Genomic DNA, 20614 nt, shown 5'->3' on the forward strand with positions numbered 1-20614 from the left:
GATTTGTCATCCTTACGACTAGTGGAGGAAACTATAGATCTTATCAATAGGTTCAGGTTTGAGAACAAGGTAACCCTTATTTTGATACCAGCACATAAAGGACACCATGACAATGAAAAGGCGGATGGCCTAGCCAAAGAAGGTTATAATACTTTGTTGGACCACAACCGGTATTACGTCACTCTATGAGCACAGCGAAATATTGTGTTAATAACTGGGGCTTGAAACAATTCCTTAGGGAGTGGAATTTATCCCCCGGACACAGGCAATCGAAAGAGTTTGTTAAGGCGATCAAACCAGCAGAATCAAAATGGCTATTCTCTATCTCAAGAAAGGGGATTAGGAGGCTGAGGTATTCTGACGGGCCACTGCCCATTGATAAGACACCTCTTCGTAATGGGTATCCTACCAGATCCCTTTTGCCGCTTCTGCGAAATAAAAGAAGAAACGGCAAAGCACTACCTCGCAGAATGTGGCAGGTATGCTAGGTTTAGATTTGAAATCTTTGAAGGAGAGGACATCACCAAATCACTCCCCGAGATAAAACGGTCCAAAATCTTGGGGTTTGTGAACAAGTCCAAGAGGTTTATGCAGGACACGTGAGCCGACCAAGTCCCTGACCTTTTAGGGATGGGGTACGAGTCTACCCAGGTATTTAACCCCTCGGGTCTTGGTCGCCCACCCTGCATAATATATATAAACCTTAATATCGACCAATAGCCATGTCGAAGCTCCCGTCTACTTCACAAATGCTATTATCCACAGTGATCTACTTCTATATCCTTAACCCCACTATGACCACCCACTATCCATAGTGACCATGTCAAAGCTCTATGCTACTTCACTAACACCGATATCCACAATGACTATGTCAAAGCTTCCTTGTACTACTAATCCCATCATATACAATAAAAATATCAAAGCCTTCTACGTCACTATCCCCATTATCCACAACGACCTTTTCAATGCTCTTTCCATCGTCACCAACCCCTTTACCCACAACGGTCTCAAATTCTGTCTACGAACTGACCGTTCCACATCACGCTTTCAATTCTAACCCTACTGCCCAATTCTTATCTATAGTTTCCCATCATGAAAAACCAAGATCGTCGTTTAGACGTCTCCGAGACTTCCTAGCCCTTAATATTGTTTTCATATTGAATGCCAGTATTGGCTCTTTTTTAGTCTCTTAGTCTCCAGGTGCCGTGCTACGCAGTAGTGTAGTGACTGGGAAAAAATTTCTCATTTTAACCAAAGAAAATTTAATATTCCAAAACTTTTTAATAAGCCTGAATAACCTGTTTAATTTACAATATTATCTATTTATATTAATCCATATATTATTTAGGAGTCATAATTGATCGTATTAATTATGTTAGTTAATTAAAGTTTTTATCTAAGGTCATGGTTGAGAAGAAAAAGCTAGTCTCACGAGCGGAATTCGAACCCACGGCTAATACGCCGCTGCTCTAACTACTTGAGCTATCATGATTTCGATCCATGCGAAGGTCGTGGGTTCGAATCCCGCTCGTGACACTAGCTTTTTCATCTCAACTAAAACTCAAGTAAAATAAAACTATCCATTTATTTTCCTCCACAGAGGCCTATCATTCAGGGAAAGTTATTCCATATATATTCCCCATTCCAAACCAAACGCAAATGTGCAACTATGCGGTTTCCATTAATAATCGGTCGGAATCTCCACCTCGGAACTGCATTGTGGCTATGTAAACTGCGACAAGATGCGTATTGACTTGTTGCAAGTTTCAACGTTATTAAACTGATAGGAGTGGAAGGTATTTTTAACCGCTTTCCCAATTTTAATCTCAGCTACCTTTGACTTTTCATTAAAAATTGTGAAATTAGAATTACTTATTAAATATTGTGAAAGAAAAAAAAAGAAGAATTAAGTTGCTAGGAATAATTAAAATTAAAGATTAATGTTTAACAAAATATGGGTATAAATAATAAACTGAGCAAAATAGGGTTAAAATAACGCAGATTTATAATCTGAAAGTTAATTGCTAATTATGTAGGTAATAATTGCGTTTATCTCTGGTATTTTGTTATTTTCTGCTTAATTGAATGTTAGTTAAATTGCTTTTACGTTTGATTCTCCAAACTTTTTGGGAATTATTTGAATCATGTGCTTTTCTCGGTGCAGTAAATATTACTTTGATGCTGTTATTTCAATATTAATTATATGGTTTCAGAATAGATCTTATATGTAAGGTTAATCGTGTTTGAATGTATCCATGATAAAGTTCTACTGAACCGAATAAATCAGAATCATCATGAAATAAATTCTGTTATATCCGTTGAAATCATCTATATTTCCATTAGTCCTGTGTAAGTGGGTTTTTATCGAACGATTTCGAACCACGATTACACGAAACAAAATTGAAATTTCCCCCAGAACTTTGGTACAAAGCGGTCTTTGCCCCGTTCTCGAATTGTGCTGTGAAAACAGAAGCGGTCTACGTTGTTTTGTTTGCCCCTGTGCCCTATCTTAATTACAGGCCGGACCGTCCGGAAGTAAATAGCGCTGTGTCACTTGACTCGTATTGTTGCTACTAATTGAATCACTTTGGAAGCCCTCTGCGATCTTTTTGCCGGCTCGTGATGATCAAAAGCGTGCACGAAAGCCCAATTAGGAATATTTGTTTGTAAATTACTCTGTGATTAAAAAACCAAATATGCTATACATCAAAGATCTACCAAACTTGCTTTAAATTTTCCCAGCAATTCAAATCTTACCCACCTCTTAACAACGATGACATGAAAAAAAAACATATAATCTTTTTAAAAAAATAAATACACTAATCTTAAGTTTATATTTAAAAACGACGGGAATGAAACATAAAAGATATATTAAACGTTATGTAAAAATTTCAATTAATTAAGGTTTTAAGTTGAGATAAAAAAGTCAGTGTCACGAGCGGGATTCGAACCCACGACCTTCGGCTTGATACGCCGCTACTCTACCACTTGAGCTATCGTGACTATCGGGCACTAACTTACCACCTCAACCCCACCTTTTGAATTTTCCTTCCTTTTTGCCATTTTTCATCCCGCTCGTGGCACTGACTTTTTTATCTCAACTTAAAAACTTAATTGATTTAATGTTATTAATTGGTCAAGCAGACCGCGAAAATAGTAAATTTCATAATGCCTTTTTTATGGATAGTACTTTGTTTGCATGGATTTCAGGTTGGAATATTGCTGAAGCCAGTCCAAAGGGTTTTGCTACATTATGATTTGTCCTTTTTTACAATTAAGGCCACTTCGTGAAACTTGGGGGGTTGCCTTTTTTACAACGATTTCTATTATCTATGACCCCTTGAAAGGTCTGTCAAATTTGCCATGGAAAATGGCAAATAGGAGGGAAAATTCAAAGGTGGGGTTGAGATGGGAAGTTAGTGCCCGAGGGGATCGAAGTCACGATAGATCAAGTGGTAGAGTAGCGGCGTATCAAGCCGAAGGTCGTGGGTTCGAATCCCGCTCGTGACACTGACTTTTTTATCTCAACTTAAAACCTTAATTAATTGAATGTTATTAGTTGGTCAAGCGGGCCACAAAAAATAGTGAAGTCACCGGGCCGGATCGCGGTAGCTTGGTCTGGATGGCGAGACGTCCCAGCTTTCGCTGCCTCGTCTGCATGTTCATTGCACTCCAGCCCGACGTGTCCGGGTACCCAGACAACTACTACCGTTTTTCTCAGGCGCTCCAGCTCAGCATATCTTTCTAAAAGGAGCACGACAAGAGGGTCCGTGGCGAATCTGTCCTGGATTGCCGATACTGCACTCAGGGAGTCCGTACAGACAAGGAAGGCAGAGCTCTCATCGTCTCGAATCACCCCGAGTGCGTGCCAGATCGCATAGAGTTCCGCCGTGTACACGGTGCAGTGCCGCGGGAGTGCCCATGAAGTGGACGAACCCCTGTCATACACGGCGCACGCCACACCCTCGCCGGTCTTGGACCCGTCCGTAAAGACGAGACGAAAACCAGCGAATTCCGATCTGAGTTCTAAGAACCCAGCTCGGTAGAGGTGAGGCGGTGTACACGACCTGGCTAATACCGCGAGGTCGTCTCGGACGAGTACGGCTGGAAGGACCCAGGGCGGTGTCGGTCTGTTACCGACCCCAAGTACCGTCCCCAGTATCAGACCCGCCCTCCCAAGGGCTTCGCTAAAGCGAATTCCTAGGGGTCGCGTCCGAGTTCGGACCCGCTCGTATACTTGGCTATAATCATTCTTCAGGATCGTGTCCGTCCCGGCCGAGGAACCGAACCCTCTCCACGCATCGAACCGGCGCGCCCCCCGGCAGAGACGAGGTGGGCTATGAGCCCTCCTCAGTCTGCAGAAGTGGACGCACACGGTCTTGACGAGGAGAAGGTAAAACCGGCTTCCTCAGCCCTTGCAGCCACAGCGTTGATCGCCGACTGCATCACCCCGCCGACCTCCGTTAGATCTTTACCAGAATGGTAAAAACAGAGGTCTTCGACATAGAGCATTTTTAGTATCTGCGGGGGACTAAGTCGGCGATCCCGTCCACCGCCACTAGAAAGAGCGTGACACTGACTTTTTTATCTCAACTTAAAACCTTAATTAATTGAATGTTATTAATTGGTCAAGCGGACCACGAAAAATAGTGAAGTTATGTAAAAACATAATCCTTCGGCAAAACAGGCGATAAAAAAATGTAAAAAACGGATGTGGATCTAGGATTGCTGATCGATAACTACATTTTTACTGATTATCATTGCTGGGTTGCTTTCTTCTACCTTGACCATGACATTCTACTTGGTCCTCATCCCATCTAGGATTAACAACTGCTGGTCGATACGTACATCTTTACTGATTATCATCACTAGGTTGCTTCCTTCTACCTTCATCATGACATTGTACATGTACCACATCTAGAATGCCCAACACGGCAGCACTCTCAACACGACACGCAAGAATGGCACAATTACACAGAAGACAAACACTTTGAGCCCTGAAGATGATCTCAATAAAGATCGAAACGTTGGCACGATAAAGAAAATGTTTTTCTGAAACCTACATCACACCATACCGCATCTTACGATTTCTGAATAATTGTAAATTTATGAATATAAATATTGAATATTGCTAACCATAAAATTATAATTATTAATCAAATTTTGGTCTACCAGTGGGTCTACCCTTCCAATTCTGGTTTATTCGGCTAAACTAGAATGATTTAATAGTTTCATGATCGTTTTGGAAGATAAATTAAAATATATTTCTATCTGAATAATAACTTTTTCAAAAATTAATGTTTGATTTGATGGCTAAGGGTCATTCAGCTGGATCTTGGTATGGCCTGGATAAAAAAAAACAAGTTTTATTGCCATTTGCCAATCTTTGACCTATTTTAACGTCATCAGGGCAAACTATCTTAAAAATGTGTACAAATTGACATAATTAACAAATGATTTCAAAAATTTTCAATAGTACATATAATAACCGTTTGATTTTCAGTTGCCTCGACCGAGAAGACATCCTGAAAGCCCACGACGGTGGGGCGGTACAGGCACCTCTGGTAGCCGTATTTTGCAACCAGATGTCCAACACAGAACTGATATCGACAGGCAACCAACTTTACCTTGAGTTCACTTCAAGCTCAGAATGGCCCGGACACGGGTTCACGGCGACCTACCACTACGAAGAGCTTAAAGGTAATTACATAATTAACGTGAGCATATCAATTTAAAACAAAACTATAACGATAATTTGTGTATTTCTTACTGACTGGAAATTTTTTCCGGATCACCAACTGAAATTAAACTACTTTTTGTTGTCGAGAATGAAAACATTTCATTTACCAATGCAGGCCACTTTTCCTTGACAACTTTGCACTTAGTTAAGTATAGTTGGAAACATTACTTGATGAAATTATCTTGCAATCTGATAAAAGTCCTCTAAGTAATGTACGCTGTATTATAAAATCTACTTTAATCGTACCACAAATAAATACTTTATCTATATCAGTAAAATGCAATGGGGTTTATAAAATTTCAATTTGTCTAGTTTGGCTTATGAAATTTTTAAAAAACTCATTCATTAAAAGTAAAAGTGCCTTTCCTTGACAAACAATCAACTCTCTTTCAGCATTTTTTCCAAAATTCAGTTCGTGAAAAAAATCACTATTTTTTGTCAAACTTAGTACAATGATCTTAATAAAAATACTTTTGAAGGTAATCAGAAGATAATGATTAAAAGGGCGGAAAAGTAAATTCTCAAAACTTGGAAGATTAAAACTTTTACCGTTCTGCTATGCAATCAAAACTAAACAAACTGCTTTGGAAAGAATTTAATTGAGAAAGCTATTGTACATCAGCACCTCACAAAACAATAGGGAAATTTTTCCATGGCAAATTTGACAGACCTTTCAAGGGGTCATAGATAATAGAAATCGTTGTAAAAAAGGCAACCCCCAAGTTTCACGAAGTGGCCTTAATTTGATCCACTGATTGATCAAAGATGAAAAAAATAGGTGTAGAGGTAAAAAAGGACAAATTATAATGTAGCAAAATCCTTTGGACTGGCTTCAGCAATATTCCAACCTGAAATCCATGCAAACAAAGTACTATCCATAAAAAAATGAGGCATTATGAAATTTACTATTTTTTGCGGTCTGCTTGACCAATTAATAACATTAAATCAATTAAGGTTTTAAGTTGAGATAAAAAAGTCAGTTCCACGAGCGGGATGAAAAATGGCAAAAAGGAAGGAAAATTCAAAAGGTGGGGTTGAGGTGGTAAGTTAGTGCCCGATAGTCACGATAGCTCAAGTGGTAGAGTAGCGGCGTATCAAGCCGAATGTCGTGGGTTCGAATCCCGCTCGTGACACTGACTTTTTTATCTCAACTTAAAACCTTTATTAACTGAATGAATTATGAAATGTTGATTTTTTTTATAAAGTCTACTATTTAGTGACCGTTAAATACGTACAATAATTAATTTTACAAACAACTATTTGGCGTAGCCATGGGTAGCAACCTAGTCCTGATACTTGCAGGCATAATTATGACACATCTATTAAAGTTAAGATATAGTTTCATCACAACTTCGTTTCAAATTACTCTTCCTCACTAAATACGTAGATGAAATATACACAAATTCCCACAGATCAAATTCAAACTAAAAATGAACAGCCACGCCTACAATTTATATATGAAATCGAAAACAAAAAAAAAATATCATTGTTAGATACACTCGTAATAACACAACCAGATGGCACATTAATCACAAATTTGTAGCAAAAACCAAGAAACACAGATCGCTACCTCAACTTTACATCTCACCATCCTCTTCATACAATAATAAACATTAACCATTTAACAGCCAAAGGATTGCTTCACAGAATTATTACCTTTAGATATGAATCTTTCCACCATAAGAACTTAAAGATATACAAGCAAATCCTACATAACAATCACTACCCTAACTACATAACCAACAGAATAATAAACAACTACAACTCAACACTTAACCTCATCTACTATCACTAATACTCAGAAAACACACACTTTGATTAAACCTAAAATTTCAATATTGTGTACATCACTGTTTAAATTCATATTCATATCTTATATAATTCCTACATACCTTAAATCCTACATGTATTTGTATAATTAAAACAATGTTTATAAATCCCAGGCCCAGGAAGATGATCTAAATAAAAAAAATGTTTTTCTAAACCTACATCTCACCAGACCGCATCTCTCGATCTCTAAATAATCTTTCTTTTTTAAATTGACAAAGATTTGGCCAGATTTTTTGTCTTACTACTTTAAAAATTATCTACTAATGTTAATTAAAAGAAAATATTTATTTTTGACTGCGATAGTAAGAGAAAACTGTTTAATTCATTTGATTTAAAACCTCCGTAATGTAAATCATCAACAAGGGCATTTAATCCATTAAAAATATTTTTATTCACGATTGTGTCGGTGTCACAAAACAAAACTATTACAAAAATGCCCATAATCATAAATAAAATTAAGCGTAAGTTTTACTTTCCAACCTAGCATAAATAATGTCAAAAAGAAAACACAAAATTTGATTTCAACCTAATGCAAATTCTTTATTTCATGCTACAAAGTTGTTGAAATTAGAAATGAAAAAACAGTCCATTAAGAACACCGGCACTTATTAAATTTTTCTGCTCGGTAATTAGAAATGAGAATCAGGGCAAACATAAGGATTTGTGTTTTTTTACACCAAAGAGGTTTAATCCTGTAACTATCTCACGAATTCCACTCATTTCCGTCGCGTCATTGTCATAAATTGAAAAAGAAAATCTCATTTAAGCTAGAAAAAGCTTTCAAGCTGAAGTGAAATAAGCAAAAATTAAATTTTCTTTTGCGGGGGAATAATTAAAATAATAAAACTTTATTCCATCTCTTTATTTTTTCGTTATTATATACATTAATTAATTATAAATATTAATAAAGTGAATTTCTTTCATACCAGAAGGCTTAACGTCCGAATGTCTATTGATATTCAATCAGAACCATTTTACAATACATTTTCTAAATTATTCTCAAATAAAATTCCAAAATCCATGCCCGGATTCGAACCCAGAACCATGAAAGTGGCCAATCCGAGTCGGTAGCTCTAACTACTCTGCCACAGACTAGTGTTATTTAATAATTATGTCCGACGATTATACTTCTCAAAATTTCTCATTTTTTGTTATACGTTGTTTTATAACACTCATTTTTTCTGTATTATTTATAATTCACTAGTTTTCGTGGTCCACTTGACCAATTAATATCTTTCAATTAATTAAGCTTTTAGTTGAGATAAAATGAAAAATGGCAAAAAGGAGGGGAAATTTAGAAGGTGGGGTTGAGATGGGAAGTTAGTGTCTGAGTGGATCGAAGTCACGATAGCTCAAGTGGTAGAGCAGCGGCATATCAAGATCGTGGGTTCGAATCCCCCTCGTGACACTGACTTTTTTATCTCAACTAAAAACAATAATTAATTGAAAGATTATTTATAATTATTAAAGTTGTTTTATTTTTCAGAGAAAAAAGGAGACGAATTGGCAAAGTTGACGGACATCGGCCCAGCGGTCAGCGCAGCACGTAAGATCGTCTTTTTTACACTTCAGTTTTTTATGTCAAACCTAGGTAAATATTGGACGTCCATATCCGAGAAGATCGTTAGAGGAGAAGGAACCTAGTTAGATGTCATGAATAAAACATTTAAGATTTTCGTTTTAATTTAACGAAAATAACGCTCATCTTCAGAATTCCCATGGATTATTACTTAGGCCATTAGTCATTTTCATAATAATACTAATCTTATTAACGAAAACGTATTTTTTGTTCTTTTAATAACGGAGGTCTTCTTATCTTCTTTTTTCTGAACCTTGGAATCTCAAGTTCATTTTTATTCTGTTTATTTTTTAATTTCTTTGTCAGACCTTGGCATCAATTCCATTTCTCAATTTTTCTGAATAGAGGTTGGGATACCCCAAGGATACTTAGCCCAGTTTTATTTTAAACAAAAAATAGGCTAAACCCGCACAACATGAGAGTCGTGCGTTACTGTATCTGTAGCGCCGTTAATTCTTTACAAGCATAAAGTTATAATCATGTTCCTTTTCCCTTGTAAACTAGTGGTGGAAATAATGATTGTTTTAAATGAATCGATTCCATAGATTCAATCTCTGGGGTGAGTCGATTCTTTTTTTCGATTCTTCGAACTCCGGGTACCAAAACTTTTTTAATGACAATTTGATTCATTCGTTTCAAAGCTCTGATTTCCCGTTTATAATGCGGCATTTTGAGATTTTAAAAACAAACAACATAAAGCTAGTTTTATTGCCGCCAAACACAGTGAGTTAAAACCTGTCAATGAATAATAAAAATTCTGAAGCAAGGCAACGCTAGAGAAGAAGGGTGGTACAAAAATACCTATTTGGTGGAAGACTCTTCTGCGACGACTTCCCCAAAAATTTATATTTTAGGCGCCAGCCACATTTTGCACGCTGCATGGATGGGCGTGAAAAAAGAATCAATTCTGAATTGTTTCAAGACAGGAGTCGGAAATTCAGAATTCCAAAAAAATCAAAGGATTGATTTTATTTTTATATATAATTTTAACTTTTTGACATTTTCCTTTTGTTTGAGCATAATATTACTTAGGCCATTAATATTTTAATATTAATACTAATCTTATTAAAGGGGAAAAGTATTTTTTGTTCTTTTAATATCGGAGGTCGTCTTAATATCTCCTTCTTTTTTTCTGAAGATAAAGAACCTAAGAATCTCAAGTTCATTTTCATTCTAAGTTTTTTTTATATATTCTTGTGCTGCTTCGTCTTTTGTCGATAATTCCATGTCTCAATTTTTCTGAAAAGGGGTTACCCCAGGGATGCTTAGCCCAGTTTTATTTTAAATAATACATAGGCTAAACCCGCACGACATCAGAGTCGTGCGTTACTGTATCTGTAGCGCCGTTAATTATTTACAAACCTAATAAAAGTTATAATCATGTTCCTTTTACCTTGTAAACTAGTGGTGGAAAGAAAGATTGTTTTAAATGAATCGATTCCCTACGATTCAATCCCTCGGGAGGAATCGAATCTTTTTTCCGATTCTTCGTTTCCCCCCACACTTGTTACAACAGCTTTTTATTTATTGGTTCTCCCTTCATCCAAATGTCCCACCATAATTCAAATTGATTTTCAATTTTATTGTTCTATTCACTTGCCACAACGAAAACTGTAATATTGTATTAATATTAAATACATAAATAGTAACACATCAGTGTATTTTCTGAGAGGAAGGTAATGATGATAATAATAATATTTATTTTTTTACGGAGAAGTTTAAACGGGATCTCAAAATCGAATTTTCTAATGCCGAAGAAAGAAAACAAATAGAAAGATTGGAACTGAAGTATGAAATAATATATTAAAGTTTGTTTAACAAGAAAGTGACAATAAAAAAATTGAGATAAAAAAATAAACACTAACACACAAACTTCACTAACAAGTAAATAAGTAGATTTGATTTGAGTTCACAGTTTGGCAAGGTACTTACTTGTGAATGACTCACGAGAAACTAAGCTTGAAGCTAAATTAAAATTTAAAAAGCCTAAGAAGATAGAGAAATATTTCAGTATTAGATCAAGCGACGACTGTCTGACACCAAACAAACGAAAATTTTGACTTCAAGACGGGCAGACAGAAAACTGAACTTGGTGAGTGTTAAAATGGTGAAGGTGAATCAATTTTTTTTTATTCATACGATTACCTGATTCCTTAACCCTTTTATTATATCCATTAGCCAGACCTAGCAAAGCTTAATATCTTTTTTTGAGTTATACTACAGTAACAACGACAGAAAAATGTTTAAAATCAATTCTAACAAAATCAATGCATATTTTGAGATGAAAAATTAATAATAATAATAGAATACAAACTCAAATGCTTACTTAATTTTTTATTTACTGACAAATAACTTACGTGATTACATAAATACATTTGTTTTAAAATGTAAATGATTTTTTTTTTCACATTTTCAATAAAAGCAAAATAGTTTATACTCATATACAGAAAATTTACTGATTGTATTTATTTATAGATAATTTTACTTCTACGGTATTTTGCATATTGTAAATAACATTGTAAAAGTTTAAAAAATTGGTAATTTATTCATTATAAAAAATATTAAGAATTAATTTATTGTTTGGTCGAGAGGTTCAGAATTAGGAGCATTGGGTTTGTTATTGATAAATTGAGTAAAATATTTATATATCCGACCTCGGAAAAAACTGGATGAGGCTAGGAGTCGGGAATTGAGGAATCGAAGGAATCGAAGAGCCGAAGAGTCAAAAGAATTGAAGAATCAAACTCGGAGTTGGGAATCACAGGATTCGGAGAGGCGAAGGGTCAAAAGAATCGAAGAATCAAATTGGATGTTGGGAATCAAAGGAATCGGAGAGGCTAACAATCAAAAGAATCAAAGAATCAAACTCAGAGTTGGGAATAAAAGGAATCAGAGAGGCTAAGAGTCAAAAGAATCGAAGAATCAAGGTGGGAGTTGGGAATCAAACAAATCAAAGGAATCGAAGAGCCGAAGAGTCAAAAGAATCAAAGAATGAAATTCAAAGTTGGAAATTAAAGGAATCGGAGCGGCTAAGAGCCAAAAGAATCAAACTCAGAGTTGGGAATCAAAAAAATTGGAGAGCCAAAGAGTCAAAAAAATCAAAGAATCAAGGTGGGAGTTGGGAATCAAACAAATCAAAGGAATCAAAGAGCCGAAGAGTCAAAAGAATTGAAGTTTGGGAGTTGGGAATCCATCCGCTCCAGTGTTCTTTTAGAAGAGTCGATTCTTTGAATCCGTTCTCAATTCCTTTGCCCATCTCTATAGTAAACTATTCAGTACGTATTCTTTGTACTCTTTAAATATAACCACTTTAAACTATTGAAATTTGAGAATTTGATAGCGATTAGTTTTAAAAATAAAAGGTCCTAAAAAAATTTTGTGAGATATTGTACAAATTCGATCTATAAACAAGGTTTATTAAATTTTTGTAGAGGTCGATAAAAATTATGGAAAAATACCATTGATACAAATCTCTGTAAAAGTAAGTTATTTTCATCATAATATATTATATTTCTATTACTGGAGATGCTATGAATTTTATCTCAATCTAGCCAGATCAAACCTAAATTATCAACTAGTTTTATATAATAATTCCAGTTTAATTCAGTCATTTAAAACAATTAAACGACAAAAATGAAAAAAAAATATAAGTTTAAAAGTCTTTGATCTCGAGTAGAAGGTGAATAATTAATTACCAAGAGAGACGGTTAAATCTAGATTTGAAATAAGAACAGAAAGATAAGGCTACTCATGTAATAGAAATGCTTAGCCTTCTGACTGGCAAAATAGAATGGACCAGGAGAGAAGTTAAACTTACCGGGTTCGATAAGGGTTTTTTTTAAATTACTTTCTTTACAGATATCAAGGTAAAGAATTTCAATTTGAAAAATCAACCGTAAAAATTTCTATATATTCAGATTTCTCTTGTTAGTATCGTGGGACGATTAATAAATAATAATCTACATTTTTAAAGAAGTTTAAAAGTTGAAACTTTTTTTATTGGCAGATGAAAATCGGTTTTGTTTTAAATCGGAACATATAAACAATGTTCCCTTTAAAGGTTTTAAATAATAATATAATTATTTTTCGTTCATTGAATTCAACCTTCATTATTTGATGTATGAAATTTCTATTCGGCCTGAATTATGAGTTTTTTAATGAAATTTCATCTCTGATACAAATGTCTGTCAGTGGGAATACACGTTTTCACGCGTTTTGACCTAGATATTTCAACGTACAACTGCCATCGCCTTTTATGTAAAACCTGTCTTAACGCACCATTGTAAAATGATGTACTGTTCTATGGTCTAACATTGTTAGTCGGTTTGATTGTGTGAGAGATAGAGGAAGAAAGATGTGAGCAACATCTATTATATTTTAATTTTTGGATGTCACGATAACAAGTTCTGTTGTTAAATTTAAACTTTCTTAGCATGTTTTCATTACATTTTACCATGCGTTGTTATAAAAGATCGATTTTTTTTAAATAATGTTCCTGATTATTTAAATCTTCAGTCTTTACGGAGATCAAAATATTTTTAGAGAATAATTTTTCTTAGAGCTTTTGTAACAGCCGGGCTGAAATGTGTTAGTTTTATGGCTGTCCAGACATTGAGGATTTTCAAAAAGGATCCTCTTGGACCCCCCAGGACAATTTTATGCCGTCCGCCCATCCCTCGACGAATCGTTGGACTTCGATAAGTCCTCGTTGAACCGAATTTTACGATCTTTCATAAGTGGGGTCCGGCCTCTCGATAACCGCATTCTGTGGCACAATCGGATCGAGTTTTACAAGTCAAATTTTTCTTCTGTTCAGGTTCAAGCTGTGATGTCAAAATCAGCAGCGACTCGACGAAAAAAGGTCAGCTCTTTTCTCCCGGGTTTCCCGTCGGCTACCTGTCCGGTACGAAGTGCCGTTACGAATTCCAAGCAGCGGGAAAAGAAAGAATTAAAATCGTCTTCACTTATTTTAACCTCTTCACGAGAAACACCGTCAAAGCGAAAGAGTACTTACACCCCGAATATAGTAACGTTTCAAACTTATTTTCAACTTATTTTCTTATATTTGCAGGTGCAATGGTGAAGATTCGGTGACTCCGTACGTCGTCATCGATGGAAGATTTGAGAAGCTTGAGAGCTACTGCGGCAACACTATTCCAAAACCGATCATGTCCAACGGGCCAAGGATCGTTCTGGAGTTCAACAGCTTCAATTCATCTAAAGGATCAGGTGGCTTCAGGGCTGAATACAGTTTTGTAAAAGGTAAAACTAACAATTAAAACAAATATTATATATAACATTAACAGTAAAACTTAGTTATAACGTTTCCCCTAATCACGATTTCCAGGCTTTAACGCCTTTTCCGTCGGTATCGGTCCCAAAACTATTTTTCATTGAAAAATGTTTTAACGCTCTGATTTCCGGGTTTAATGCTCAATTTTGAAATTTTTAAAAAATTATTACATACACACAAAATAAGCCATCAAAAAGGAAAATAAATTTTTATTTTAAAACAATTATGTGGATGACTGTAGATCAGTTTTCACAGTGGTACGAACGCTGAACTAAAAGATCGCAAAATACTTTTCCTCGTAGACAACTGTGCTGCACATCCAAGAAATGTTGATCTATAGAAAAGCCAAACACATTTACAACCTCTCAATGAATAATAAAAATCCTGAAGCAAGGCTACGCTACAGAAGATATGTGGTACAAAAATACCTATTAAAGGTGAAAGACTCATCTACGAGGACGCTGCAAGGATTGTCGTTAAGAAATAAATAATTCTAAAGTGTTTCAAGAAAGCCGGAGTCGGAAATTCAGGACTCCAAGAAATCGACGAATTAATTTTCTTATTTATAATTTTAATTTTTGATATTTTTTTGTTTTGTTTGAGCATATTATTACTTAGGCCATTAGTCATTTTCAAAATAATGCTACTTTTTATAAAGAGAAAATGTATTTTTTGTTTTTTTAATAACGGAGATCTTCTTCATATGTTTTTTTTTAAGTTATACAACCCCAAGAAATCGACGAGTTGATTTTCTTATTTATAATTTTAATTTTTGACATTTTTTGTTTTGTTTGAGCATATTATTACTAAGGCCATTAGTCATTTTCAAAATAATGCTAATTTTGATCAAGAGAAAATGTATTTTTTGATTTTTTAATAACAGAGTTCTTCTTAATATCTTTTTCTAAGTTTTACAACGCCAAGAAATCGACGATTTCATTTTTTTAGCATATTATTACTTAAGCCATTAGTCATTTTCATAATAATACTAATCTTATTAACGAAAAAGTATTTTTTGTTCTTTTAATAACGGAGGCCTTCTTAATCTCTTCTTTTTTTCTGAAGATAAAAAACTAAGGAATCTCAAGTTCATTTCCATTCTAAGTTTTGTTTATATATACTTGGACTGCTTCGTCAAACCTTGTCGTCAATTCCACGGCTCAATTTTTCTGAATAGGGGTTGGAAATTCTGGATTGTTTCAAGCAATCCGGAGTCGGAAATTCAGAACTCCAAGAAATGAAATAGTTCATTTTCTTATTTATAAATTTAACTTTTTGACATTTTTTTGTTTGAGCATACTATTACTTAGGCCATTATTCAATTTCATAATAATACTAATCTTATTACTCATAACGGAGGTCTTCTTAATTTAACGAAAATAACGCTCATCTTCAGAATTCCCATGGATTATTACTTAGGCCATTAGTCATTTTCATAATAATACTAATCTTATTAAAGCGAAAACGTATTTTTTGTTCTTTTAATAACGGAGGTCTTCTTATCTTCTTTTTTCTGAACCTTGGAATCTCAAGTTCATTTTTATTCTAAGTTTTTTTATAATTTCTTCGTCAGAACTTGGCGTCAATTCCATGTCTCAATTTTTCTGAATAGGGAATGGGATACCCCAGAGATACTTAGCCCAGTTTTATTTTAAACAATAAATAGGCTAAACCCGCACGACATGACAGTGGTGCGTTACTGTATCTGTAGCGCCGTTAATTATTTACAAACCTAATAAAAGTTATAATCATGTTCCTTTTACCTTGTAAACTAGTGATGGAAAAAACGATTCTGTTAAGTGAATCGATTCCCTACGATTCAATCTCTCGGGAGGAATCGAATCTTTTTCCGATTCTTCGAACTCCGGGTACCAAAACTTTTTAATGACAATTTTATTTGTTTCAAAGCTTTGATTTCCCGTTTATAATGCGGCATTTTGAGATTTTAAAAAAATTTAATACACACATACAAAATAGGCCATAGATAAACTAAAATATTAAATTGGTTTTTTAAATCAATCATGTGGATGACGGTAGATCGGTTTTCACAATGGCTACATGAGTGGGACTAAAAGATACTTTTCCTCATAAACAACTGTGCTGCACATCCTAAAAATGTTGATCTATGCAAAATCAAGCTAGTTCTATTGCCGCCGAACAAAGTGAGTTACAACCTGTCAATGAATAATAAAAATTCGGAAGCAGGGCCACGCTACAGAAGAAGGATGGTACAAAAATACCTATTTGGTAAAAGACTCTTCTGCGACGACTTCCCCAAAAATTTATATTTAAGGCGCCAGCCACTTTTTGCACGCTGCATTGATGGGCGTGAAGAAAGAAACATTTCTGAATTGTTTCAAGACAGGAGTCGGAAATTCAGAATTCCAAAAAAATCAAAGGGTTGATTTTATTTTTATTTATAATTTTAACTTTTTGACATTTTTCTTTTGTTTGAGCATAATATTACTTAGGCCATTAATATTTTCATATTAATACTAATCTTATTAAAGGGGAAAAGTATTTTTTGTTTTTTTAATATCGGAGGTCTTCTTAATATCTCCTTCTTTTTTTCCTGAAGGTAAAGAACTAGGAATCTCAAGTTCATTTCCATTCTAAGTTTTTTTTAATATATTGTTGTGCTTCTTCGTTAGACTTTGTCGACAATTTCATGTCTCAATTTTTCTGAATAGGGGTTTGGATACCCCAGGGATACTTAGCCCAGTTTTATTTTAAACAATAAATAGGCTAAACACGCACGACAATTGAGTGGTGCGTTACTGTATCTGTAGCGCCGTTAATTATTTACAAATTTTATAAAAGTTACAATCGTGTTCCTTTTACCTTGTAAACTAATGATTGAAAGAACGATTATTTTAAGTGAATCGATTCCCTACGATTCAATACATCGGGTGAGTTGAGTCTTTTTTCAGATTTTCGATTCAATTTGATATAACGAACCATTTTGAAATTTTTAAAAAAATTTAATACGTACACGCAAAATAGACCATAAAAAAGTTAAATAAATTGTTTTGTTTTTTTTAAATCTATCATGTGGATGACTGTAGATGGGTTTTCACAATGACTACTCGACTGGGACGCTGAACTAAAAGATCGCAAAGTACTTTTCCCCATAGACAACTGTGCTGCATATCCAAAAAATATTGATCTATACAACATCAAGCTAGTTTTCTTGCCGCCAAACTCTACCAGGAATAATACAACACAACCTCTCAAGGAATAATAAAACTCCTGAAGCAAGGCTACGCTACAGAAAAAGAATGGTACAAAAGTACCTATTTGATGGAAGACGCATCTACGACGACACCAAAAAATTTCTATTTTTGCATGTTGCATGGATGGGCGTTAAGATGAGCGACGAAGTATTCTGAATTGTTTCAAGAAAGCAGAAGTTGGGAATTCAAAACGCCAAGAAATCGGTGATTTTATAATTTTTTGATATTCTCTGTTGTTTGACCATAGATGAATGATGTAACTTGGGAAGGCCTTATAACCGCAGACGTTGAATTGGAAGGTTTTGATGTTTTGGTCGATAATCTTGTAACCTGCGAAACTTCATGTCTGGAGACCATACGTGAAGATCATCCCAGTGCATCAAAAGTTGATGAAGAAGACGATTATCATACAAACGGCGCGATCAAAACGCTTCGCAAATTTTTTTACAAAATGTGTTGACCGTTTTAAACAAAAACGTTTATGATTACATATTTTAGACTAGGCACATCTAATATGTAATTGAATAAGTACATTTTGTGTTTTATTTTATTTTTTGTACATGTACATACCCGCTTAATCATTTTTATTCATACTGTGTTTTTAAACCAGTTTTTTTAATTTTAAGCTGTGTTTTATGATTTCCCGGTTAAAGCGTTGTTTTGCCTTGAACCTCGGAAGAGCGTTAAAACGAAGTTTTACTGAATTTAGTTATTTAACCATAATATTTTTTATTTAAAATAACTTTTATTATAATTTACTAATTGCTATATTTATTGTCATGTATTATGAGCCCAACTTGAGACGAGTGGATTTTTCAAATAATTGACTTAAATTTCTTCAAGTTCAATAATTTTTTACATTGAGAGAGAGACAAACAGAAAAAAGAGTGAGAGAATGGGAGTAAGTGAGATTGGGGCTGATAGCATTTGTAAAATCGTTCGATAGTAATTATTCTCAAATCGTGAGATGCGGTCTGGTGTGAAGTAGGTTTCAGAAAAACATTTTCTTTGTCGTGCCAACGTTTCGATCTTTATTGAGATCATCTTCAGAGCTTGGGATTTACAAATACTTTGACTAAATAAAAAAAAAATATATATATTGTTTTGTACTAAATGTATTTGTTAAATGTAAACAATGTTTGTAAATCCCAGGCCCTGAAGATGACCTCAATAAAGATCGAAACGTTGGCACGATAAAGAAAATGTTTTTCTGAAACCTACATCACACCAGACCGCATCTCACGATTTCTGAATAATTATCGATTAACGGTCACTAATCACCACACATTTCGATAATAATATCGATAATATAAAATTGTGAGATTGAGACGGAACAACAATTATAGAAATATCAGATAATAAATCAATAATTTAAATGTGGTCAGGAAACCATATAACAGATAAAAATTCATCTTTAACATACTTTTTAAATTTATAATAGATTTCAAATTTAAGATCATTTTCAATTATTTTTAGATTTTGGTATAACGACGGGAAAACAGTTGACAGACTACCCGTGTGCATTCAGATACTCCTCCAAGGACGGTCACTCTGGTTCCTTCCACAGTCCCAACTTCCCAGGGCTCTATCCAAGGGAAACCGAATGCCACTATTTTTTCCATAGGACGACCGCCCAAAAGACGAAAATCTATTTTGATTTTTTCGACATAGAAGGGGTTTTCCCGTGAGTGCTGTCATTAAATCGTTAAAGAAATTTTTTAATTCTTGGGTTTATTTAACCTTTTCGTCCGTTTCCAGATGCGATACGGGCACGGCGAGCGATTACGTCGAGTTCTTCAATTTCATGGACAACGACAAAATGCACACTAGGTACTGCGGCCAGCTCGACCCCTTTGAAATAGAAAAGGAGAGCAGGTTTTTCCGGATAACTTTCAGGTCGAACGACAGGCTCGACGGAATGGGATTCAACGCAAGCTATAAGTTCATCAATCATCCCATCGTTCATAAGAAAATTCCAATAAGTTTCTCTTCGGCAGTTACTCCAGGTAAGATAACGACTTTGAACTGTCGCAATTTGAACTGAAATAACTCGCTTTGGTTTCATTTTCAGGCTCTTTCTGGATGCTATGCGCTTTCCTCCTGCTAAATCACTAAAAATAAAACTTTAAAACTATAACGCATTTATGTATATGCGTATGAAACAAAGACTGATTTTTAACTAAAATGCAACATATTACAATCTAGTTTTTTAAAAAGTAAGTATTAAAATCTTAAAATCAATAGTCTTTATTAATTTTCCCTTTTGCCGTTCAAGTAGGTCACAGTTGTACATTACATGTTTTAATGTTTGTTCGACTTTTCCATATAGACAATCAGAACAGTCAATTATTTGAAAACAGAATTTGAAATAGCATGTATTACCGTTTAAATTCATATATATTATATCCGGGCCGGAGGACCAAAATCTGGTGTTTCATGAACAAATGTCAATATTTCAAGAGGGTATCTTACATCTCAAATTAACCTTAAAAGTCCATATTGTCCAAAGTCTGATTCTCAATTTTATCCAAGATTTTCACTTTCAGAATTATTTTTCCAAAAAAGTCTCATAATCTCGTTTTTCCCTTCTTTCTTATGTTAAATTTAGTACCAAAAAAGTATTAAAAATTAATTAATATAAAAAAGGCTTTTCAATGCTCATTCTTTGCATTAATTCAAGTTACAGTAGGATAAACATTTTATTAGATACAAGGAACTTTAAAATTAATAACGTTACTTAAATAACTATACATTTTATCCGGCCCGGAGGACCAAAATCTGGTGTTTCAAGAACAAATGTCAATATTTCAAGACGGTATGTTACATCACAAATTAACCTAAAATGTCCATATTGTCCAAAGTCTGATTCTCAATTTTATCCAAGATTTTCACTTTCAGAATTTTTTTTTCCAAAAAAGTCTCATAATCTCGTTTTTCCT

The 20614-nt window shown here is 34.5% G+C and overlaps 1 protein-coding gene across 1 annotated transcript in view; it reads left to right on the top strand.

The window, feature by feature from the left end:
• LOC106666907 (suppressor of lurcher protein 1-like) overlaps nt 1-20614 on the top strand; it is a 156156-nt gene that overhangs the window by 132514 nt on the left and 3028 nt on the right. Inside the window, exons 4-10 of the mRNA XM_014394445.2 lie at nt 5504-5700; nt 9057-9116; nt 13966-14155; nt 14221-14411; nt 19152-19359; nt 19434-19681; nt 19747-19891. Of these exons, the coding sequence (XP_014249931.1) occupies nt 5586-5700; nt 9057-9116; nt 13966-14155; nt 14221-14411; nt 19152-19359; nt 19434-19681; nt 19747-19790 (1056 nt within the window). The 5' untranslated portion in view covers nt 5504-5585 and the 3' untranslated portion in view covers nt 19791-19891. The remainder of the gene's footprint in view (nt 1-5503; nt 5701-9056; nt 9117-13965; nt 14156-14220; nt 14412-19151; nt 19360-19433; nt 19682-19746; nt 19892-20614) is intronic.

Source organism: Cimex lectularius, unplaced genomic scaffold (assembly GCF_000648675.2).
Source record: "Cimex lectularius strain Harlan isolate CLEC.00 unplaced genomic scaffold, Clec_2.1 scaffold92, whole genome shotgun sequence".
NCBI lineage: Eukaryota > Metazoa > Arthropoda > Insecta > Hemiptera > Cimicidae > Cimex > Cimex lectularius.